Source organism: Psammomys obesus, unplaced genomic scaffold (genome assembly GCF_907164565.1).
Source record: "Psammomys obesus unplaced genomic scaffold, mPsaObe1.curated_primary_1811, whole genome shotgun sequence".
Lineage (NCBI taxonomy): Eukaryota > Metazoa > Chordata > Mammalia > Rodentia > Muridae > Psammomys > Psammomys obesus.
Window position 1 is genome coordinate 11,581,925 of NW_026596101.1, and position 25,871 is coordinate 11,607,795.

At 37.0% G+C, this 25,871-nt stretch overlaps 1 protein-coding gene across 1 annotated transcript in view; it reads left to right on the plus strand.

The window, feature by feature from the left end:
* The window catches only part of Cntn3 (contactin 3), a 394,581-nt gene that overhangs the window by 82,100 nt on the left and 286,610 nt on the right, over positions 1–25,871 (plus strand). Inside the window, exon 2 of the mRNA XM_055628433.1 lies at positions 7,887–8,021. Within this exon, the coding sequence (XP_055484408.1) occupies positions 7,967–8,021 (55 nt within the window). The 5' untranslated portion in view covers positions 7,887–7,966. The remainder of the gene's footprint in view (positions 1–7,886; positions 8,022–25,871) is intronic.

Sequence of the window (25,871 nt, forward strand, 5' to 3'; positions counted from 1 at the left end):
CATATAAAAAAGCAGTTTATACTCCAATATTGTCTAATGATCTTGCTGATTGAGTTCTCCATTTGACATCTATTATACAACAACAATTGTTATAATTCTAGACCTTCATTAATCTTTGTATCCCTTGGACAAGTTTATTAACCCAACTGGTTCCTTGTTTCCTTTTCTGAAAAATGAAAATGACAGGTAAATAAACACAACAAGTTGTGTCATGAGGATGAAGAGAAAATGAAAGCAATTAGAACCATGACTTTCAACAAGCACTCAGGAGCTAATGGTTATTACATTAATTCTCAAGTCCTTCCTGCTACCATGAACACTGCCTGTGTAGAAAACCATTTTGATCATATTACCTTATCAAGACGTATTTTTTTTTTACATTCTAAGTAAGCACAAGACATCAGAAAATATTGCTCAGATGTAGGAAAGGTATGGTATTCCTCATCACTATGGAATGAGTTCTGGAGTACTTCCTCATTGAATAGGGAGAAAGAAGGTAAAAAACAAAACAAAACAAAACAAAACAAAACAAAAAAAAAACCCTGTAACCTGCATGTCTTTGAGATTAACCTGATTTGGGCCACTGGGTATAAATGTCAGATACAAGTACAGAATAACTGAGATTGGGTGAGCTATGCAATTTAATGGAGATGTTCCAGCTGAAGGAGGAGGCTAATCTGGATAGAGGGTCTCTGTAGGAGAGCAGTCTCAGGTGATAGTTATCTGGGAGAAGAAAGCTGTGGCTTGTACTTTCTGCACACTGTCAACATCTGTACTTGACCAGGAGAGAGCCTTGCCATTCCAATGGGTCTGAAGCTTTGGGATTCTTTATATGGCCGTGTTCACACCAGCAAAGTTCACTCAGAACATCATCAAGCCTCCACAGGCAACATTTATAATTATGGAAATTGGTAGGTACATTGCACTGTTTGGAAAATTAATATAAAATATAGTATCAAATGTGTCATTTCATCTTCCTTCCATCATTAAATTTAGTAGCTAGTCCTCAGAAATCTATTTGTGCTGGGATTCTTTTCAAGAAAAATGCGTTCTTTTTAAAATTTCCTAAGTCTCTTAAGTTTGGCTACCTTGGAGACACATTAATGTTTTTTGGGGAGTTTAAAGATTTACATTGAAACTTTTGAAACTTATGTCTGCTGAAAAACAAAATCCCTTTTCTTAAACGTCTAGTTAGGGTCACAGTCACATGTCAAATATAAGGTGTCCCTGTGGTCCGGGCAGCATGCCCTAGAAATGGCCAAGTGAGTTGAAACAAAGCAAGAAAACTGAATTAAAACTGTCAAGTGGACACAGGAGGTATGGTCATTCTAACTCATATTTTGAAACAGGTCATGGATTGGCATGATTTGATAGTTCTGTCTTTTCTTTCAACATGTACTTGAATGAAACAGTGGACCCCATTGATAAAATAGTCTGTAATTTTCCAAATGGCATTGTAACATTGACATTGATTTTGCCAGGGCGGGGTATGCTAAATCGAGGACAAAGTGAAAAAGGGCTCTGAAGTAATGCAAGACCACTAAAATTATCCAAAGGCTCTAAAATAAATGAAAGAGGATCCAGGCAATATATTTTATAATTTACAGAGTAACCAGTGTGTACAGGGTGACATGTGGTTTCTTTTGCTAGTGTATATGTATTAGGTATTGCTAGAAGGCCAAAAGTAAAAAGTAACAGCATGACAGCAATGACATGCCTCAATAGATATTAAACCAATTAATAACTTCATTGTAAAAGCCCTTCTTACTAGACTTCTCAAGAATGTTTTTCTTTCTTTTTTTTTTTTAATAAAATTTGCTTTGAATAACTGGCTTAATTCAGATTTACTACAATTTTATAAAATTTATGTTAATGTCTATTTTCTTTTTCTTTTATATTAATTTTTTTGTATAAAAAAGGAAATATGCAGGGATGTACCATGGCTACATGGATACATGCATATTATGTCCATATAAAAAATTATGGTCAGTTTAAAGAATTCTGGCAACAAAGTTAGGTGAGGTTTATTTTGGCTAGTGCGGTGGTTCTCAACCTATGTACCACAACCCCTTTGGGAGTCTAATGACCCTTCATAGGACCACATATCATATATTACATCAAAATGGCCACATTCTGGTTTCTAAACTGTGACATCATCAGGGCAGCTGTGAGGGACCTTGGCCTTGTAGCCCAGAGCTTTTGTACATGTCATTTTACCAGCCAACATGATTCCAGCAGGAAGGAGTCAGAGTTAGTTTGCAGAGAAGTCAAACTATATTTCTGGAAGATGTACATAATGTAAATGAAGAAATAAAAGAGTGATGATGAATGAATAGAAGCATTGTGCATATAGGATGTTTGATTTCTAATCTGGCAGGACTTTTATTGTGGTTGTTATTATTATTATTTTTCTCATCAAAAAAAAAAAAAGTGAAGTCATTCGTAGTCGACCTCCTGATTCTATTGTTAAGGTCTAGGAGAGGGAACTGATGTGCATCCTAAACATTCACAGTGTGACTGATTATGATGGGAATGGGTCTTTTTAAATATTTTACTGTAACAAATGTCTCCAGCTTTCTCAAAGGCTTGTGTGTGCCTGTTGATGTGTGTGAGAGAGGGATAGAGAGAGAGAGAAGTGAGAGGGGAGCAAAGGGAGGGAGGGAGAGAAGTTTGGAGTGACATATTGATGATGTTTCAGTCCATAAAGTTGATGGTGACTGTGAGTGTGAGGGAGTGTGAAGGCGACATTTGTTGGTGATGTTACATGATATCTTAACACAGAATTGCTGTTGGTTGTTTTATATTTCCACTTAGAGATATGAAATTTCCTGCTGTAATAGAAAAGAAGTCTGACTGTTGTCTTCGCCAAAGAGGCTGAACTCTGAGCATTTTTCTAAGACCACATTCAAAAGTGTCTGTATGCATTTGAAATAATACATATTTTTATTTTTAATAATAAATATTAATATTTCATGATTCACAGTCTTAGTAGCAATTTTATAAAGTGGATGACAAAAACCACAAATGTCTCTTTCTCCTTTTAGCTCAACCAGGAACAACTATTTAGAGCATTTTTTTTTTGAGTCCAAGGTCCAGCATTTTTTAGTTCAACCGACATTAACAATTACATTTGTCAATATGTATTAAATCTGGGGGCTATTTAAAGACTGCAGTGGGGCACTGCAGTCTTTATCCCCCAATGCAAATTTTTGTTTGCATGAAAATTTCTGAAGGGTATCTGGTTTTGTTTTATTTATTTTCTTTGTTTTAAAAGATTCCTGTGCAGAGTAGACTGTTCTTATTGTGACAGAAGACAATTTTTTTTTTATTTGTACTTGTCTTGCCTGAATAACTTCTTTTGTATTTATTTTAGTTTTGTGATTTCAAAGATGGGATGAGCTATAATGTGTCTATTTTCTCCATGACAATACTTGCAATTTTCAAAGTTAAGTCATGATTATTATTAATTGCCTTCATTATTTATAAAGTCAGTGGCCAACTTTAATAATGATGAGTAGAGATAAGCAACTTAATTTAAAAAGTCTTTCAGAGTGAAATGAAAAAAATCTTCAAACTTTATATATATATGTTTAATGAATATGTGTATATATTTTATGTATATGTATATATTTTAGAACATATGTATATATTTTAGAACATACATATTAACCCATCTTTTAAGTCTCATAGTTTACATAAACTATAGTTCTAATTTCTATGAATTTGCGGGCAAGCCTGAAATAACATATTGAAAACTGTGTTTTAAACTTCAAAGATAAATACAACTCACAATATTTTTGGTTTGAATGTTTGTTGAAATTTTAATTAAAGCACTCCCTGTAGTAATTTCACTGATTTATTCACAGGACTTTATTCATTTATTAATCATTGTTTTGAGAACCTCATTTAAGAGCCCTGTATCTGAATTCTTGCCTTCCTCTCTCTCCATTCCAACTCCTCCTGTTCATGATGCCAAACTGATGATCTCGTCTCCCATCATCCTTGCTGCATGTGTATACATATGTGCATATATGTATTATAAACCACACATGCATGCATAAACTACTAAAACTATTCACTTTGTTCCCATATACCCATATTTGGGACTAAATCTTGGGATGGAACCACCTGTGTGTGATTTTTGTCCTAAGAGGAGACCAATTACCCCGTTCTCGGTAGCCACTGACCATCTGTAGTTTTCATCTTAGGGATGCTACCATGTGGGTCACCAACTGTCTGTCCATGGGTGAGGCCATCATTCTGGTCGTATTTAGACAATTTTATTTTAGAGAATTCATGAGTGCAGCTTCTTTGTCATATGTAGAAAACGCTTATCTAGGAGCATGTGTCTTGATTTTTTGACTCTTATAATCATTTTGAGTCCTCCTTCTGTGATTTTTTTTTTCCCCTGAGCCTTGGGTATAGTAGTTGCACTGGAGACATATTAGTTGGGGTTGGGCAACCTAAAATAACTTATTTTCTGCATTCTTAACAGTTTGGATCTTTATAATAGTCTTCATCTTTTGCAAAAAAAGAAGAAGCATTTTTGATGAGGGACAATAGCTGCACTTATCTGTGGGTATAAAGATATGTTAGAAATTTTATTAGTTTAGGAAAAGGACATTGGAAAGTTCTCTTTTTTAGGTCTATGACCTCTCTGACCATGTGGTTTACTATATTTGCAACATCAGGAGTGAATTCTCTCCTATTGAGTGGAATCTAAAGCCCGAACAGACAGTGATCGATTATATTCAGGATATAAGTGTTACTGTTACCATTGTGGATATCTTTCCAGGACAGTCATGGTTATGGTTCACAGGCTTTTCATCTGGTAGTTGTATTAGTTACTTAACTATTGGTGTGATCAAACACCAGGATCAAAGCAACTTATGAAAGAAAGCATTTAATTTGGCTTTTGGTTCCAGAAGATTCCAGAGTCCGTGATGGCCGACATCTGGCAAGGAGATGGGGCAGCAGCTGAGAGCTAATGTCCAACATTATGAGGCATAAAGAACACAAAGGCTGGCCCATGTTTCATGCTTCTTATAAGGTTAAAACTCCTAATTCTTCTCAAATTGGACCACCAACTGAGGGCAAAATAGTCAAATATATAAGCCTATGGGGTACATTCTTATGCAAATCAATACAGTAGGACTACTGTGACAAGGTGGCTTGTCACTCTTGGCAAATTGCATAGATATTTCCTGTATAAGAGAGAGAGAGAGAGAGAGAGAGAGAGAGAGAGAGAAAGTGTCTCCATGGAGAGGAAGTACTGTAACAATAGGGTCTTATCTTCAAGTTCTGGATGGCAACCGTGGAAAAAGGCAATAGCCAATACTGTTTTGGAAGCTTCTTAGAATCCAATGAGCAGTGATTCCAAGGGAGGTTTTCCATACTTTGTGCGGAATATTATCACCCCAAATTGCAAAGCTTCATTTCAACAATGCATGTATATATGCATTTACATATTTTATACATGTTTTTAAATAAACAAAAAAATAAACGATTCCCTATAGCTATTTCAATATTCCCTGTCATTCTTTATCCCTAGTCCCTCTCTCTTCTTTATTTTTTTTCTCTCTCCTTGGAAAACAAAGCCCCCCACTCATAGTTTTCCCCATTTCTCACATAGCAATGCTTATGCCCTGCTCATTCTTTTTCTACAACTCCACCCTGCACTACTGTCCCCATTGACTTTCCTGCATTCTACAGTTACATACTTAACACCTGTAAGTATATATAAGGTTATGTACTTACACCTAAAGACTTGGAGCTAGGATCCACAAATAGGAGTGAACATGCAGTGATTGTCTTTCTTGGTCTGGGTTACCTCACTCAGTATAATATGTTCTAGTTCCATCCTTTTACCCACACATTTCTCAATTTCATTATTCTTTACAGTCGAATAGAATTCCATTGTATATGTCTATCATATTTTCATTATCCATTGGTTGTGGGAAATTTAAGTTGTTTCCACATCCTTGTAGTGTGAATAGAGAGCCAATGAACATGACTGAGCAAGTATCAGTGGAGTGGGATGTTATATCCTTATGGTTTTTGCCAAGGAGTGGGTATAGCTATGTCATAATGGTAGATTTAGATTTCGTCTTTGGAGAATTCTCCACAATGATATGGAGTGACTGCACCTGTAAGAGGTCAAAGTAACTCATAGTCACAGGAGCAGTTTCTCATGTGACCACAGTGAGAGTACAACAAGAACCTTAGCTCCTTTGTTCTTTGGCAGGTGAGAAATTTCAGATGTCTGTCAGGCATGTGTTCATCCATCCCAGGCTGAACTTCATGGTTTCCCCAGTGGCATAAACTGCAGTTGTTCAGTTAAAGTGTAGTAGGAGACTTCCAATTATGCCAATTATTGGATGCCTTCTTGCCCCTGTTTTTCTTCACCGTGACCGAATGAATTTCATCTTTCATCATCCAAGTAAAGAACTAGCTCTTGAGTGTGTTGTGCAATGTCTGTAACAGAGAAAAATCTCAAATGAAAGCATCTGTAATTAGTAGTACTAGGCTAGGTAGTTAAAAGGATTCAAGGTCACATGACTGTCTGCTTTTCTAAACTAGACCCAAGAAGAGTTGTTCTCAGTTGCATTTCTACTTGGTCGAGATTCCTAGATATATACAAGATTAGTGTCCACAATTCCTGGAGTTTGGGTGTAATTGCATGTCTTACTTCTCACCCCCAAAGACTTACTAGACAAGTACACATCAATGGAGATAGAGAGAGGACTCTGTTAATGCACTAAGCACACACCTCAACTCTAATATTTTTTTTCTTGATTCCATTATAGTTTGGAACACAGTCTCTGATTAGTTCACTTCAGAAACCACGTTTTTGAGTGCCACTGTACAAAGGAATCCGGGCTTTGTTTCTCTGTCCCAGTAATAGCTAAAACAGCTCAACCAGGAGGGGAAGGACCAGGACTTCTTTGTTAACGTGGTAGACTAAAGCTATCAGTTCTTCTGCTTGGGACATAGCAAGTTTCTGGCTTGCTATGAGAGATTGTCTCATTTTAGGTGTGGGTATCTGTTGAAAATTTACCAGGCATCTTAGCTTCATGGAGCATCTCAAAATGACACAGGACTTTCAGATAATTAATTCTCCAGAAGTATATCCCAGTTTTAGAAGGTTCAAGGAGGCCCAAGTGTGGCACAGTTAACAAGATTCTCAGGCTGAACAATTGGCTCACTTAGCATTTTTCGTATATTTCATTATATACATTATATTCATATATAGTGCATATATTAGCATTTCCATATATTTCATATACACATATGAACAATATTTTCATATATATGAAATATATATGTGAAATATATGGAAAATGCTAAGTGAGCAGATTGTTCAGTTTCAGAATTATTATATATATATGTACAATGAGGTCCTTTCTGAATTGTCTCTGGACAAAACTATACTTAAAAAACGGACGCTGACAATTCTTTGTGTTTATTTGTATTCCCGGTTATGGATTCAGAAATTGGAACTGTCCTTGCTTCAAGATATGTGCTTCTTTAACTCCTTGCGTTTTTCTAGAGTGTTACCACCTGATAAAGTGAAAGAAATCTTAATTCATGTTAAAATTTTATGTGTTGCAATTATCTAGCAAAAGTTTTAAATTTTAATGTGTTAATAGTTAATATTTTATCACTGATGATTTTTTAAAATTATATAAGCTGCTTGCATCTTCCCGTCAGTTGCTTACACTGTTTAAGTGTCTGCATTTCAAGTATTGTGTTTTCAGTTACAAAAAAGATTTGTTTTATCTGAGGATGTGAATTTCTGTGAACGATACACAGTTTAAAGGAATAAAATCTCTCTTAAAAAGAAACAGGTTTTTAAATGTCTAATTTATTTTACATATATTTTTCAGATTAAAGGATTTACTCGAAGACAAAGCATTCTATTCATCAGAGACTAGACAAGAGTTACTCTTGCTTTTGGCAATTAAAGATGATGTTGTCATGGAAACAGCTGATCCTGTTTTTATTCATTGGCTGCCTGGCAGGTAACAATAAGCTATATTTTCTATGAACTATTCTTGAGTCATGTGCTTAAATACTTTGCTTTTGTTTTTGAGACAGGGTTTCATGTTGCCTAGACTGACTACATTCTAAGTATTTTGATCCTGATCATCCTGCCGTCATCTCCCAAGTCCTGGGATTGTAGGCATGCTTGTCTATGCCTGATTATTCTCAAATCCTTTTTAAATGTTGAGGTAAAATTACACTACTGTCAAAGACAAACAGGTCTTTTTTCCTCAGAAAGAAGATTCACATTCTTAATTCTGATAATTGGATTCTCATGGCTCTTCTATCTAATTTTAACAAGTCAATATATTCCCATAGAAACTGTAAGAACACTTGATATTAAAATTATATTACTGATTTAATAAGTGTTTCCAGTATTAAGCCTTAAATTTGTGACTGTGAATTCATATTTATTTGTTTTTCTAAAGAATTTGAAAATGAGAAACTCTGCTTATAAGAGAAATTCACTTTTAATTTTATTTTATATTTATATAGTTTTTACCAATATTTATATGTTTATTAGAACATAAATATTTATATATATATATGTGTGTGTAAAAACAATTAAGGAAAAATAGGAGCTGTCAGTGGGTAAGAGAAAGGTTCGAATGGGGCAAGGAAAAGGGTAGAAATTATAAGATTATATATATCTATTTCAATATATTTTATTTTTATAATTGTATCATCCCTACCCTTCTCGTTCCTTCTTTCAAGCACTTCATGTGACCGACCACATCCCCTCTCAAACTTATAACTCCTTTTTAAAAATATTATAAATATAAATACTGAAATATATATATTCATACATTTATATGTATATAGGTATTTATCTACAAACAGAAATACTACCTTTTCAGTCCATTTATATATATATATGAAAAAATATATATATAAGAAAAAATATATATATATATCAGATTTGAGGCTGACCACTTAGTATTGGAGGCCTATTAGGGGCTTATTCCTGGGGAGAACCAATTCTCCTGTTCTCAGCATTCCAGAGTTGCCTGTAGTTTGATGCTTAAGGGTGGAGTCATGTGAAAGGCGATATACTTTTTAAAATATGACAGTATTTTCTTTAAATTTTTTTTATAACACATACTTGAGACATTTTGTTGCAGTTTTCGCATTGTTTCTTCAAAACGTTAAACAAAAGAAAAATGTTTCATATTTATACCCCATGAAAGTATATTTTTAATTCATTTGTTATTGTTCCATTTTGTTAATTTTTTGAGGAGTGCACAAGAAAATAATTTTTACATGAAGTAAAATATATAATATGATATGTAAAACTACATTTCTGTTTTGTTTTCTTTTTTGATTCAAAGCATAACAGACATATTAATATGGTGAATAGGATCATGCCATCCATTTGATTTGACTCTTGTGCCATTTGGCCATTTTTGTTTTTTCTGTTTACACTTGTGTAGGTATTTTTACCCCTTTACTCCTTTGTTCATTTACTTTCTCTGACCCATTTGAAAATATATTGTTATGAAAATCATTTCGCATCATAAAAACAAATCAGTACTCATATTTTAGGGTCTAGAAGCACCTTTTCTTTAGGGAACCAGAACCTTAACCAAAGTGTAGCATATTTTCTTTTAGAATGAATAAAGCAGATGGGAATGTTCAGTAAATGATTGCCATGCTGCTGTATATTAGAGAACATGTTTTTTGTATCAAAATTCAAATGTTTTTCAGATATTTAAATGATAAGGTGTAAAAATTCACAAGCAATCCTAGATCACAGCTTTAAACTTTGTAAATAAGGCTCTCCCCCCCCACACACTTTTTTATAAGTTTTTTACTAAGCTTCTTAATTATGTTTCTAGAACAGATTCAAGTACTGAAGGAAAAGGTGGCAAGTATATTCAAATTTCAGATTAAGTAAGTGGGATCTGGAGAAAGAAAGATCAATAGGTACTTACAAACTAAAATATTTTTCTGTCTTTAGTTATTTTACATAGTTTTGGATTTTTTTTTTTTTAAAGAACAAAATGACAATCCATGTTAGTAGTCTTCTACAGGGTGGTAACTTCTGTAGAAATCACCTTGAAATCCCGCAATTTGGTTGAAAAAAATAATGGAATTCTGAGAAAATGGAAATGCTGCATAGTTAAGAAAAATAGGACTGTTTTTCAAAAGTTTAAAATGCTATTCTATTACACATGAAAATTGCATTGTGCACATGTCTGCATTTTTGTTTCTGCATGTTTTACACACTTATGACAGTTTTCAGGAAAAAAAGCAAGGTACATTATACAAAAATGTGAAAGTACCTATAAGAAAGTTAAATATCACCTTGAATTAACAATGAAATATTCACAGAAGAACTGAATTATACTTTGTCTAATATATTCTATGTAATATATTGCTAGAGAATTGGTAATCTTCATAATTACACTACAGAGAATGATTTGGCTGATTTTGTGTGCTACAAAAAATATTGAATGTTGGTTATTGCTTATATATTGAATGCCAGTATTCTTTTTGCATTATTAAAATTAGAAGGCTGTTTTCTGAATATGATACTCTGTCAATAAATATTTGGCTGCTTTACATGCTTTGAAATCAATTTCTTTTTGTGGGACTGTGGTGACTTGAATAGGAATGGGCCCCAGACCCATTCAAACATTCATGGGTTTGAATGTTTGACCCATAGGGAATGTCACTATTAGGAGGTATGGCTTTCTTGGATTAAGTGTGGCCTTGCTGGGGGAAGTGTGTCACTTTGGAGGCAGGCTTTGCTCAGGCTAAGACCTAGTGTGGCAGTCTTCCTGCCTTGTGTGATGAGCATGGTTAAGTCTTTAATCACTGCAAGAACCTTGTAATCAGCACAAGACACCCAAGGCCAAGTTCTTGGCACAAAGAAGATTTATTTGCTCCAGAGGGATAAAGGACAGAGAGTAACAAAGACAGGGGGATACAGAGGATTAGAGAGAAGGGGAAAGGAACAAGGGAGAGGAGCAAGGGATATTTGCTCAAAGGACAAAGACTTCCTCTTGATAGAGAGGATGCACACATGGCCAATAGACAAATGCCAGTTTATAAAGGGAAAGGAGATGAGTTGGTTAATTTTGGCTGGCATGTTAATTAGGGTAGCCAACTAGGGACATTTGATTTTTTTGATTGCTGGAATTCGATACTTTGATAGCTGTACTTTTGTAGCCTCAAGAGGAAGAAGTATCCAAATAAGGGAATAGACCTTGGTAGCTTTCGGTTTAGAGTATAATGGTTTAGCAAGGTAGAGGAAATGGGACAGAAGGTTAAAAGGCAAAACTCACTAGTGACATGTTTGCCATGCTCAGGCCTACTAGAATGCCTCGATCACTCTATGTGGGAAGTCTAAACTTGTCATATAACAGTCTCTGTTGTTTTAGTATTAGTCTTGTAAGGTGAAATGCCCGTTATTAATGACAAAATATTTGTGATAACTATAGAGGACTTTTTTTTTCTTTTTTACAATTTATTCATTTTATATCCTGATTGTAGCCCCATCCCTCATTTGATCTGGAACCACCTTCCCACTCTTTTTGCCCTTATCTCCTTCCCCTAGTCCACTGAAAGGGTGAGTCTTCCTACAGAGAAATTTTAATCCAGCAATATGGTGCTCTGGCAAGGGATCACATCCAAAAATCTTCTAGGTGTATGTGACCTAGTTGGAATGCAGGCACACTGTGGATTACAGTATGATTTGGCTAGATTACAGACATGCCCTTAGTATATACTTTGATCCCAAATAATAATTCCAAATTAGTTTATAGAGGAAAGCAACAGTGTTTGAAAGTAAAGTTTAATTGAGGAACAGATAAAACAATGAATCTGAGAAAGATTTAACAGAGTGAGTCAGAGAAATGATAAACCTAACTCTCACATGAACGGGACAGGAAAGAGAGGCTACCTAATTGCACAGGGAGAGAGAAGAGAATTTTTTTTAACTTAAAGTTTTCTACCTGAACACTTTTAGTTCTAGAAAGAACAAGGTAGACACAAGTTCTAGAAAGAACAAGTTCTAGAAAGAACAAGGTAGACACAGGCAATGACAGAATGAGCCAGAGTATGAGAAGGAGCTAGAAGGTTAAAACATTGTCAAAATTAGTTTTACACTAGGTAGAGAAATTTAGCCAAAAGCCAAGAGGAGCCAATTTGAAAGTCAGCGTGGAGAGGAGCTTGGAACAGAACAGCTGAGTTGAACCAGAAAAGCAGAGGTAATAAAGAGCTAGAAAGACTCGGGAAAGGCTCTCATCTCATTCCCTCAACTGAAGAAATAAAAGCACCATTTACAGATATCTATTGAAAACATTATACAGAAAGATGGAGTTTTCCGTAAAAGTTATGAAGCCTTTTTTATTTTGCTGTCTTCTAAAATGATTGTGAGTAGCTGTTTATCATCATTTACTACCAGTTTGGTAATATCTAGGAATCACATGTCAAAATGAGTAGCACTCATCCTGGGATGGATTGATTTTATGAGAGTAGTCTGTTAGATTCCTTTCAGCACATATTAAGGTAAGATTTCGAATAGATACTCTAGTTTGCAATTATGATGAAGCCAGGAAGATTCAGAAACTGACTCCAGACAGCCTTGAGAGGGAACTGTTCCTTTTCACCCAATGACTGGCATAAACTAATGAACTAATGACATTTTCTGAACAAGATTTTCTTGTTCAGGGACTACTTTGTCCTCAAACTTTGTGGAACACGTCATGTTTCACAGTGGATCTTAGCAAACAGCCCTCAAATCTAAGTTTCTGTGGTGGCTGCTCTATAGTCACTTAGCAAGTTAAGTTCAGGGAAAATTTAATTTGGGGAAGGTGATGAGATGGGTCAAGGGCAAGCTAGCTGATCTTTGACATCATGGTGATCTGGTTCCCCTCCTGGCTTAAAATATAAAAGATTGTGATTTTCTTTCACTGAGAAGAAATTTAAAGAATAGGACATTTTCTTTCAGCTTCTGGTTTCAGAGGTTTGGTCTGTTATTGCTTGGCTGCATGTCTGTGGCCCTATGGTAAGATAGAACTTCAAAGGTGTGAAATCATTTGACAGAAGAGTTTTGGTCCCTTCTGATGGATGGGAAGTGGAGGAAGGAAACAGATGGGTGAGTTAGAGATGAAACATGACCCGATGTCATACTTCCTCCAACTACGTGCCATTTGCTTCCAATGATGGACTCAAATTATGCACCTACCAATGAGTCCCTCCATTCACTTGATCCAGATCTTTATCTCTCCCTGACTGGAAAATCCCAGAGTGTGGTCTACTCCTAAGAGATTCTCAATCTGATGCCAACAAGATTAAACATGCATTGTGTGACAAAACACTTGCTAGGGAGATGAAACACACTCAGCTACTCACTCCAAATAGGAATCCCATGATGGACCAAGGTACAAATACCACCAAAGTCCAGTTTGGCGAACCAAGGAGTTTTATTGGGGTTACTTACAGGAATAGGAGTGAGGGGTTACTTAAGGGCAGAAATGACTCAGAGACAACTGCATCACCAAGGCTCACCCCAGCATGGGTGACAAAGGCTGGTAAACCTGAGCACAGTCCACAGCCAGCGTGCAGGCAGTCACAGGGTGGAGGATATCCTTTCCAAGTGCCTAAGTTGGTAGAAATCTCTTGCAGGAAGCTCAGTTAGCTTCTGTCTCTTACAGGAAGCTGGTCTGGTCTCAAGAATCTTGCTTGCAGCCTTTCCCATCTGAAAGCCTTCTGAGCACCTCAGCTTTGTTTCCTCTCTGAGAGAGACTCTCAGCATTTAATGTTTGCTCTGGCAGGGAGAGGTCTAGTGAATCTGGTCAGTTTCAGCAAGTTCTTGAAGCTCTGTTTTAGTTGTCTGCCTTCCTGCATATGGAGCTCCCCTGCAGGATAGAACATTTATAATCTCAAAGGAGACTATTACAAAATAACATGGCACACAATAAATATTTATCCCTAACCCGCAGAAGTGACAGAATCATGATTTTTTTTTCAAGGCTTTGACTCTTGAACTTATGCACCTGTATCAGGGGTAAGGAAGACAATGGCTGCCCATGTCTACTCATGTTTTCCTAAACCTATTGTCATTGAGATTAATCACTGCCTTTGTAAGAAGTGTAGATGGCAGCCACTGAATAATTTCAATAATTTTTTTACAGTTTATAATTGAGTGTGAAGTTTATAGACACCATAGTTGATTGCAGCTTTCCCTCAGCCTTGTGTATTTAGTCATGGGAAACGTGAAGACTAAATTTACAGCTGTAGCCTGCATTGTAAACTTATATTCTCTATTTGTCTTAGGCCGGTGGTTCTGTTCTTCAAACATTATTTACACCTACTGATACATGACTTTATGTGCCTTCAGCATAACATCCATTCTGTTCAATGTTATCATAATACAATTAACTAGCTTTCTTAGTTTTCTGTCCACACTGTAATTTCATAATGATGTGAGAGTAAAATAAACTTATTAAATTCTCCCTCAAAAAACGACTTTTTTTTTTTTTTTTCACTTGGTTTTAACAACACCATAGTTGTTGTCACCCAGAAAATGATTAAAGATTAAGTTTGGTGTTAGAGTTCATTCTTTAAAGAACTAGTTTCTTAAGTCAGAGATGGCTTTCTTCTTCTGTCCTGTTTGTGAACTGTATAACATAGGCTTGATAACACTGATACTGGTCAAATGGAGATCTCACTGATCTTTGCTCATACAGCCTGACACACTCCATATTTTTACAGATAATCTTTTTTCAGATCATCCTCATGACTGCAGGGGCTGACCCCTAGCATTGTTTTTTCATGTATTTTATTAAAATCTTGGTAGGCCAACCACATGTGAGCATCAGGAAAAGCTGTGTAAGCATGGTTGCTATGTTCTGTTCCTATAACATTGGTCATTAACTGCCCATGTTGGGGTTCTCTGTGTTTGATGTTGACCAAGAAAAGTGTAAGTAAACTTTAAGAAATGTTTTGGAAGTGTAATTAGAGTTCAACAAACATATAATTTAAATAAGACCCACCTTTTTGTTTAGCTCTCAAAATATCTATTGTTTCAAAAGTATCCTATAATTAATCCACTTTGGAAACAAAGTGCTCATTCAAACTGATTTAATTCCTATTACTTAAGTGTTAAGCTATCTTCAAGTACTCATCACATGAAATTATTATAAATGTCCCCATGCACGTTATGCTTTTTCAGGAATCGAATCATGTGGGAAGAGCTAAAGAGATGGTGGCTCCCATTAAGAGCGCAGCAGTTAAGTGTTAACCCATGAATAATGGAGTGTAGATCAATTCATACACACACAGTCACATGCAAACACAAACATGCCTGTGTTCATATGAGCAAGTTTAGAGAAAAGTGTAACATAGACTTGCCTTCTACATTATATAAAACTGCCATAGAATAATGTTTACACTAGACACGGTAAGTAATGTAGATTTAAACGTTGCTGTGTGGCAACCCTGGCTCAAACAATTGATTCTGATTGGCTCATTACTGAGGTTTAATATAAAAATAATTTCTAATGACAAATAAAAATTGCATATATTTATGGTATGCAATGATTTCTGTGCAGGTATAGTATGAAGACTTATACAGGGTCCATCATATGGAAGTCAAACCTTCTACCATTGAGCTATATGCTCCACCCTAGTGTGATGTTGATTCAAACATGCATGTAATCTGTGAAATATATATATATATATATATATGAAAAATGATTTTAAGCTCATTAATGCATCTCTACCTCATATTTGCCAAGAACTGTCTTGTTAATTTTTCAGTATACTACTTCACTCAACATGCTCTTGGAAATAGAGCTGCAGAAGTGTCCCTGCTCATCTGAAGCTCTATCCCTGAGCTACTGAGCTATATCTACCTCCTTCTGCATTCCCCTGTCCCTGGTAACTGCTGTTTTACTCTCTGCTTTTACATGTAGGATTATTTGAGATCCAGTAGACATGTGAGGTCATGTACTGTTTGTTTTCCTGAGCCTAGCCTTTTCCGTTAACATTGATGTCCTCCAGGTCTATCCATGAAAATGTTTATTTAAATAAAAGTAACCCTACGAATATGATACTTCCCTTGTTAGCTCAAGCTCAGCCACTGAGGTACGGATGCATTATTACTTTGTTTAAGGTTATCACAGTTATTAAGTGCAGCTTAGGTTTCAAATCCAAGCAATATCTTTCAAGGTATTCTTTTAATATGGTGGTAACTACTGGCTACATGTAGCTGCAGAAAACTTGGAATTCAAGTTGAATTCCAAACTGATATTTTCCATAAAAGTTAAATGCACCCTGAATTTCAAACATATTATTGTAAAAAGAACAAAACATCCAATTTTTATAATATTTTATTTTTATTAATTACAGTTTATTTCCATTGTATCCCACCTGTAGCTCTCTTCCTCTTTCCCTCCCAATGCCACCCTCCCTCTTCTTCACCCATGCCTCTCCCCCAGTCCACTGATAGGGGAGGTCCTCCTCCCCTTTCATCATGAGTGGCTGCATTCATTGTCTTCCTCTGTGGCTTGGTAAGGCCGCCCCCCCGCCCCCCGAGAGAGAGGTGATCAAAGAGCAGACCAATGATTTTTTGTCAGAGACAGTCCCTGTTCCCATTACTAGGGAACCCACTTGGACACTGAACTTCCTTGGGTTACATCTGTGCAAGGGTTCTATTATCTTCATGAATGGTCCATGGTTGAAGTACCGGTATCAGAAAACACCTCTGTGTCCAGATTTTTTAGTTCCGTTGTTCTTGTGGAGCTCCTGCCCCTCCAGGTCTTTCTATATCCACCTTCTTTCATAAGATACCCTGCACTCTGCCCAAAGTTTGGCTATTAGTCTCAGCATCTGCTTTCATACTCTGCAGGGTAGAGTCTTTCAGAGGCCCACTGTGGTAGGCTCCTGTCCTGTTCTGTTTGCCCCCTCTTCCGATGTCTATCCTCTTTGCCTTTCAGAATGAGGGTTGAGCATCTTACCAAAGGACACTGTCACCAAAACAAAACAACTGCATACAGATTGGGAAAAGATCTTCAGCAATCCTGTATCTGACAGAGGGCTAACATCCAGAATATATAAAGAACTTAAGAAGTTAAAGAGCAAAAAATAAAATAATCCAATTAAAAAATGGGCCACAGAGCTAAATAGAGAATTCTCAGCAGAGGAATATAGAATGGCAGAGAAACCCTTAAAGATATGCTCAATGTCCTTAGTCATCTAGGAAATGCAAATCGAAAGGACCCTGAAATTTTACCTTACACCCATCAGAATGGCTAATTTCAAAAACTCAAGTGACAACACATACTGGAGAGGATGTGGAGAAAGGGGAATCCTCCTCCATTGCTGGTGGGAATGTAAACCTGAACAACCACTTTGGAAATTAATCTGGCACTTTCTCAGACAATTAGGAATAGAACTTCCTCAAGATCCATCTGTACCACTCCTAGGCATATATCCAAAAGATGCTCAAGTATACAACAAGGACATTTGCTCAACCATGTTTGCAGCAGCTTTATTTGTAATAGCCAGAACCTGGAAACTACCCAGATGCCCCTCAAAGGAGGAATGGATACAGAAATTGTAGTACATTTTACACAATGGAATATACTTAGCAATTAAAAACAAGGAATTCATGAAATATGCAGGCAAATGGTGGGAACTGGAAAAGGTCATCCTGAGTGAGTTGTCCCAGAAGCAGAAAGACACACAGGGTATATACTTACTCATAAGTGGATATTAGACATATAATAAGGCTAAACATACTAAAATTTGTACACCTAAAGAAACTAATCAAAACATACCCTTTTAAAAATTGAATGCAGTAATGGAGAGCTCACTCTGGTGATGGTGTGGGCGAGCAGGTGGTCTGACCAGCTCAGCTACTACCCAGGCCCAGATTTAAGGCTTTGAGCTAGCCCACACCATCTACCCTGTCTTTGAACTGCTGGATCACATGAAGGAGCCAGTCTTGCAGATGCAGAGCTTCAGGCCCTCCATGACACAGGGCAACATCACGATCTCATAGACAAGTCTCCATGAGGATCCAGTATTGGTGCTATAGCAGAAGCCAGAGGCCTAGAACCAGACCAGTGATTCATTGCAATGTACATTTGCAAGTAAGATATATGGAATAAAGGTAATTCTATGTGATACATTGTGACACACTATAGCTTCCATGACAAGTTGGTTTTGTTCTTGTTATGTATTTTGTTTTGTTTTCTCTTGGAGTGGGTGGGGCAAGATTGAAATGGTAGAAAGCAGGGAGTTGAGTGGGATCGTGATGTCAGATTCACAAAGAATCAATAAAAAGTTAAAAAAAAATTTTGTTTTAACAGAGATTACATGTGGAAATAATAAGATTACACATTTGAAGTTATATGTATATAAATTAATTTTTTCCCTTTTTATTTGGAAAATTAACATTGTGTTATATCATGAATAAACTATGGTTGGTGGTATGGATTAAAAGGAAGTGGTCAGGGCTAAAGATTGGTCTGTGTTACCATTTTAGCTTTGCACTAAAAATTTTGCTCCAATGGGGTGTTATTAGGCTAGAGTGGAAGGATAAATGAAAGAAGAGATGCTTGGAGAGTATTGTAGTACATCACCTGAGTGGTAAATTTTGTGCCTGTTGCATGATTTTTTCTAGAGGGGAAAAAAAAAACAAACAAACAAAAACTCCCACTGATCCCTTCTAGGGTAGTGATAACAGACTGAAAAACACTTGTAGCCAAGTTTATGTTGGTGAACCTCTTGAGTATTTTAGGCTTACTTAAGAGGAGCATGGATGAGTCACAAGCAGTGATATTCCCAAAACCCTACCCCAGCATGGCTGAAGACTGATGAAACCTGCATCCTTATTTGCAATCAGGTCCACTGAGGATCTAGTCTCCTTAGTAAATGTTTTTTGCACATATAACTTTGGGGTGTGGCCTTCTGAGTCATGTAAGTTTCATGAGCTCCAGAGTGTTATTTGTTCTGAGAGTTGCCTGAGTCTGAGGAGCCCCTCTCTTCCTCCAGGAGGGATTGTTTCAATTCTCAGGAAATAACTGAACAACAACGCCCAACTGATAGCAATTGACGTACAAAGATAACATTGGAGAAGAGAAAAATGAGAAAGTCAAAAATGAAGAAATGTGACAAGCAATTGCATGGTTATGCTAAGTGAGAGAGAAGACTGTTGAAGGGAGCTTTTGAGGTTTGAAACTGAGTGGGAAAATAATGAAGAAATTAACCGAAAATAAATGGCGGGAAAGGAGACAGGAGTTTGGAATTGTTTAAGGCATTCACCTTGGTGAAGTGGCTGAAAATTATGTGAATGACAAGTGCTGGAATGTGTGTTTAGCAGAAGATTGGAACTATGTTTCAATATTAGTGTTGAAAAGATCAGACTAACTTTGTAGCCTATATGTCTTCTAAAGCCTATAGTTTTGAGTTTTAGGTCCAGGTTAAGCTAAAGCCTCTTAGTACCTTTCCAGAGAACAGAGGAATGTGACCCTATCTGTGAGGACAGATATAAAAAAGCGAACAAACAATGACCTTCACTCAGCAAAAAGAATGGCCAGACCCTTGTCTTCTTGATAGTGTTTCTTAGGAACCAACCCAGATGGCCTCAGTCCTTCTTTTGAGTAGACCCTGATCTCCGGCCAAAAGCCCACAGCCCCAATCTTCAAGGATGAGCTAACCACCTCCACTTTTAATTGCAGCTGCATCCACACTTGGCAGGACTGGCCAAGCTTGAGCACCTAAGAATAACCAATTATCTTACTTTATAGCTTCCTCATCCAATCCTGAATTGCTAAGACTGCAACCTCAAAATTCCTGTGCCTTGTCTTTTAAAAACCCAAGGCCTTTGTCTCCCAGGGCCACTCTTTGCTGACTGGCAGGGGTGACCCCATTGCGCAATGGTTAAAATAAACCTCTTGCGATTTTGCATCAATGAGATCTTGTCTCCTGAGCTCTCTTCATCCTTTCTGAAAATTAGGCTCATGCTGGGCCTAACAGTGTCTACCAGGGGATCTATACGAGGAGGTATTTATATAGTGAGTAAAATCTGTGAAACTCTTGAAAGTGAGACTTAGAAAACTGAGTAAAAGGAGGAAGACCAGATGCCTTGCTCTGATATAGAGGTTAAGAAGGACCGAGCGAAGACTTGGTCCCCAACTCAGCACAAGGAAAGCAGAAGATGACACATATCAGAGCATCTTTCATTTGGGTTGCTCCCAGGTGAGCAGCATTGCCTACACGAACAGAAGCAGAACCTCCCTGATAGGTTAGGTTACAGAAGGGAAGTTGCTCCTTGCAGATGGAGCTGTTCTGAAATCAGAAAACACAAAGTCCAGTAGGCAGTTGGCTAGGGTTTTCTTTGTTGTGGCTTATAGACAAGTCCAGCAGTGGCCTTGTTCCGTACACAACATGGGATAGCAATGATACAAATAAAACATTGCACACTCAAAGTATTACAGGATGTTTTGATGATATTGCTTGATTCTTGAGTGTGAACTTGATGGGTAAAAATGCCTCATTATCATGTAAAAAATTTGGACATAGCTGGAGGACACAAGTAGCTTCATAGTCTAATGAAGTTCGTATTGGTAAGATCTATTCATGGCTACTGTCTTGTCTTGCCTTCATGAGAAAGGACTTCTTAGAAAGAACACTGGGTGTGTTTTGTGTATTGCTCAAGTAGTTCTCGCTGATACATTCCACTGATCTCTCAAAGTTTGGCAAACCAAATATTTTTTTACAAAATAAAATTTACGGTAGCTCAGAGTATTTGTTATGATTTGTTTTCATTTTTATTTCATACTATCAACTTCTTTGTTTCCTCCTTGTTTTTTTTTTTGTTTGTTTGTTTGTTTTTTTAGATATCAATTCATTGTTCGATAATGTTTTTTAATCTCCATGAGGTTTTGTATTTATTTTTGAACTTTTTTCTATGGGATTTTGGTCTTATTCCATTGTGATCAGATGTAATACATAGTTATTTAACAACCCAAATGTCCATCAACGGAGGAATGGGTACAGAAATTGTGGTATTTTTACACAATGGAATACTACTCAGCAATCAAAAAGGAGGAAATGATGAAATTTGCAGGCAAATGGTGGAATCTAGAAAAGATCATCCTGAGTGAAATATCCCAGAAGGAGAAAGACAAACACGGTATATACTCACTTATATAGACCTATAAGATATGATAAGCATAATGAAATCTATACACCTAAAAAAGATAATCAAGAGAGTGGACATGGGGTAAGATTATCAATCCTCGTATTGAAAGACAGAGGGGATGCGCATTGAACATTGACAGGAGTCTACTGAGCGCATTTGAAAGACTCTAACTAGCAGTGTTTTCAAAGCAAAGACTCATGACCAAACCTTTGGCAGAGTACAGGGAATCATAAGAAAGAAGGGGAGTTAGTCTGATGAGGAAAGGATAGGAGCTCCACAAGGACCAAATATATCTGGGCACAGGATCTTTTCTGAGACTGACATGCAACCAAGGACCATGTATGAATGTAACCTAGAACCTCTGCTCAGATGTAGCCTGTGGTAGCTCAGTAACCAATTGGTTTCCCATAGTGAGGGGAACAAGGACTATTTCTAACAGGAACTCAATGACTGGCTCTTTGGCCTCCCCACCCCCCAAGGGAGGAGCAGTCCTGTTAGGCCACAGAGGAGAGCTTTGCAGCCAGTCCTGAAGATACCTGATAAAACAGGATCAGATGAATGGGGAGGAGGTCCCCCCTATCAGTGGACTTGGCAAGGGGCACGGTGGAGATGAGGGAGGGAGGGAGGGACTGGGAGGGAATGAGGGATCCGGACACAGAGTTAATAAAATGTAACTGATAAGAAAAAAATAAAATTCAAAAAAAAAAGTTTTTCTAGGTGCATTGGCTGTTTCTTTGTGTCTCGGTATGTGGGCTGTTTTTAGAAGCTCCTATGGGCTGTCCAGAAGAATGTTATTCTGCAGTGTTTGGATGGAATATTTAGTAGAAATCTCTTAGGTCCATTTGATCAGCTTGAGTCATCGCCTGTATATTTTATTTATGTTAGATAAGCTAAATTAAAATGTTAGTAAATCTGTTAGTACTGAAAAAAAACTGAATGCAAATAGTGTTTTTCTGGCCATACTCATTGCTGGTAATTCTTACCTACACAGAAGGAAAGTAAAAACTTTATATTATCTGAAATTGTAGAAAAATGACTAATCCTATTCTCAGAGCTGTTAATTTATCATCTGTTTTGAAATTTTGTGTGACAACCAAGGAATTAAGCTCTTATCTCTGTATTTGTGTTTATTTGCTCAGTACACTATCTGGGCTTAATTTTCTTAGTTAGCAATATTATGGAGACAAAACTAATATTGCTAGCTGTCAGTTAAAAAAGAAAACAAATTCTCTGTTTTAACTATAAGGACAATGGTAGGTGCTTTGTTTTGATCTCTCTCTCTCTCTCTCTCTCTCTCTGTGTGTGTGTGTGTGTGTGTGTGTGTGAAACTACTGTGTACTCCTGGGCTCCAAGTTGTCCCAAGTGTCCTTTTATGTGCCTTCATGGCCAGGTGGGCATTGATTTGCCTTTTTTTTTTTTTACTAGAACTTTTTGCAAAATCATTGAAGTCCCAAGGTCTGGTTATGGGAGAGAGCCAAAAGCACAAAGTGAAGGGCTGCTTCTGGGAGGGCTGCTTCTGTCACTTTGAGCTGTCCCCTGAGTGTACATTCCCCTAATCTTTTGAGTTTGTTCCAGGTTTGTTTTATTTTATTTTGTTTTTAATCTGGATAGCTTCACAGTGTGATGACTTAAGGGCACAGGTATGTAACCAATCATTCCAAATTGTTGCTGATGTATACATCATTTAGTGTAGGGATGTGTACTCCATTAGCTTCTCCAGGTTCACATACAAGTGGGAATGATGAAAGTTGCTAATGTTAAAATTAAGTCATCCAGGCAGTTTTGTAATCACCTGCTGCCACTGTGACATTGATTAGTGTCACCCATAAGAGCACTAATAAAATTAATGCATCAGGCAAATAGCACCTAGAGTTTAGGCGTGGCCCTTTCTTGTTCTATGCTGGCAACATAAAGGGCTCATTCTGTTCTCAGAGTGCTCCCAACGTGAACAGCCATTTCCTATGCCACCTAGGGAGCTTCAAAGGATCACAGCAGCATTTATGTATGCTTTTATATCAGTTCTAAGTTTTTGAAGTGAGGCTCCCAGCTTTTTAATCTCCAAATAAACTTTTATTACTACGTGTTCCTTTACAGGATCACTCAGTACTGTGTTGGCTTCCAGATGTATAGAAAAGCAGAATCTTCCAGGCTAATAACATATGTGCATATACAGGTAATATGCAAGTTGAAATATGTGTAAAAATATAGATAAATGAAAACAGAGTATAATTATCCAAGCAATGCGAAGCATTGTCTATTGAACAATGTAGAGCATGAGTTCCTGAGTGATAATCAGATTTTAACTAAAAGATGTCATTCATTGTGACATATATGTGGACATGCCTGGCTTTCTAAAATTTTCTTTATTGTGCAATGTTGAAAATTCAGAATATCAATGCTGTGGCCGTTTTTTCCTATTTTAGGAGAACAAAGAATGCAGGGAATAAAAAAAAAAAGGCGAGGGGGAGATAATATAACCTGGAGATGACAGGAGTTCCACAAGGACCAAATATATCTGGGCACAGGGGTCTTTTATGAGACTGTTTCTCCAAACAAGGACCATGTATGGATGCAACCTAAAGCCCCTGCTCAGATGTAGCCCTTGGTAGCTCAGTATCCAAGTGGGTACTCTAATAAGGGGAGCAAGGACTGTTTCTGACATGAACTCGATGGCGGGCTCTTTGACATCCCTCCCCCCCCCTGGAGGAGCAGCCTTGCTAGGCCACAGAGGAGGACTTTGCAGCCAGTCCTGAAGACACCTGATAAATCAGTATCAGATGAAAGGGGAGGAGGTCCTCTCCTATCAGTGGACTTGGAAAGAGGGAAAGAGGCAGGGAGGAGATGAGGGTGGGAGGGTGGGATTGGGAGGGAAAGAGGAAGTGGGATACAGCAGAGATACAAAGTTAACAAACTGTAACTAATATTAAAAAATTAAAAAAAGAAGATAAATATTCAGTTAATAACAATATATATGAAACTGTATGTTTTCCAGTCTCTTTAGATCTTTGAAAGCTCTCTTTTTAATTAAATTTTTATTTTTTATATATTAATTATAGTTTGTTCATTTTGTTTCTCAGCTGTGGCCCACTCCCTCATTCTCTCCCACTCCCACCCTGTCTCTCTCTTCTCCTCCCATGTTCCTCTCCAAGTCCACTGACAGGGGAGGTCCTCTTCCCTTTCCATCTGACCCTAGCTTATCAGGTCTCATCAGGACTTGCTGCATTGTCCTTCTCTGTGGCCTGGCAAAACTACATCCCACAGACTGGGAAATGATCTTCCCCAACCCCATATCTGACAGAGGCCTAATAATCCAGAATATATAAAGAACTAAAGAAGTTAAAAAGCAACAAATCAAGTAATACCATTAAAAAAATGGAGTACAGAGCTAAACAGAGAATTCTCTGTAGAGGAATATAGAATGGCAGAGAAACACTTATTAAAATGCTCAATGTCCTTAGTCATCAGGGAAATGCAAATCAAAACAACCCTGAGATTTCACCTTTGGAAGCTCTCAACTGTTGATTTTGTTGAGTTTCCATAGTACTGTGAATACAAGGTAAACACTAAAATTTTGCTGAAATTTCCCATTGAGAACTGGTGCATGGAGCATTATTAATATGCCCACCCCATAGTTTTTGATGAAGTGTCAACCCTCCACAAATTAATGGTCACTTTTTGTGTCAGGCATAAAGCTTACAAGTATTCACTAAACTAGATAACCGAACACAGTTACCAATGTTTACAGCCACATTCTATTTTTCTTGCCATGGAGATACAGAGCTGTGATGAATAAAGCCATTTATTATAACTACCTTTTCTTCAATTAAGTTTCTCAAATATAATTCAAATTTTGATGCAACCATAAGCCAAAAATATGCAGTGATGTCAAATTCCATTTATTTCATTGCTAACGTGCTGCTAGTCTGTGTCAGAAACCACTTCGTAGTCATGTAATGTCTATTCCTTAGAACTGAGTGTCCCAGGGAGGTTGGCTAATAAGCCTAAAAGAAAATATTGAGAGAAATTCATATCTATGTTGATCCAATATCATGGTTTCCTCTCATAGTAGACATATTCCATATAAGAAGGATGATTAACAGGCCTTTGCAAAACATTCTAAAGAAAAAGTATTTTCATATTTTTTAGGCTGTGTGGTCCTCTACATAAGTATTCAAATCCGGAAGTTTTATGTGGACCAGGTAACATGTGAGTATGACTTAGTACCAGTAATGGTTGGTTTATAGTCATGAGGATTAAAACTTCATGTAATAGTGACATGTCATGAAGTGTTATCCTTTTGATTCAGTCATTGTCCAAAACTAGGTGGCCTATTCACATGACATAGTTTTCAACACTCATCATAAAACATGACTGTGTGTTTTATAAAAATTTTTTGAGTGAAGTATCTATCATATTTTCAATTTTAAGGTGTTTTTGTTTATTGTTCTAGGATAGGGCACAAAGGACATAGATTGAAGAATAAAAGACACAGGCTACATTCAAATTATAGACTACTTTGGGAATACTTGCAATAAAGTTGTATTACTTTGGGCTTTACTCTCAAAACCCGACTCTGTGCTTAAGAAAAGCACAAAGCATTTCAGGCAGAAGACAGACTAAGTGAGTCCATGGTAACGTAGATGATAAACACAGTCATTTCGTTCATCAT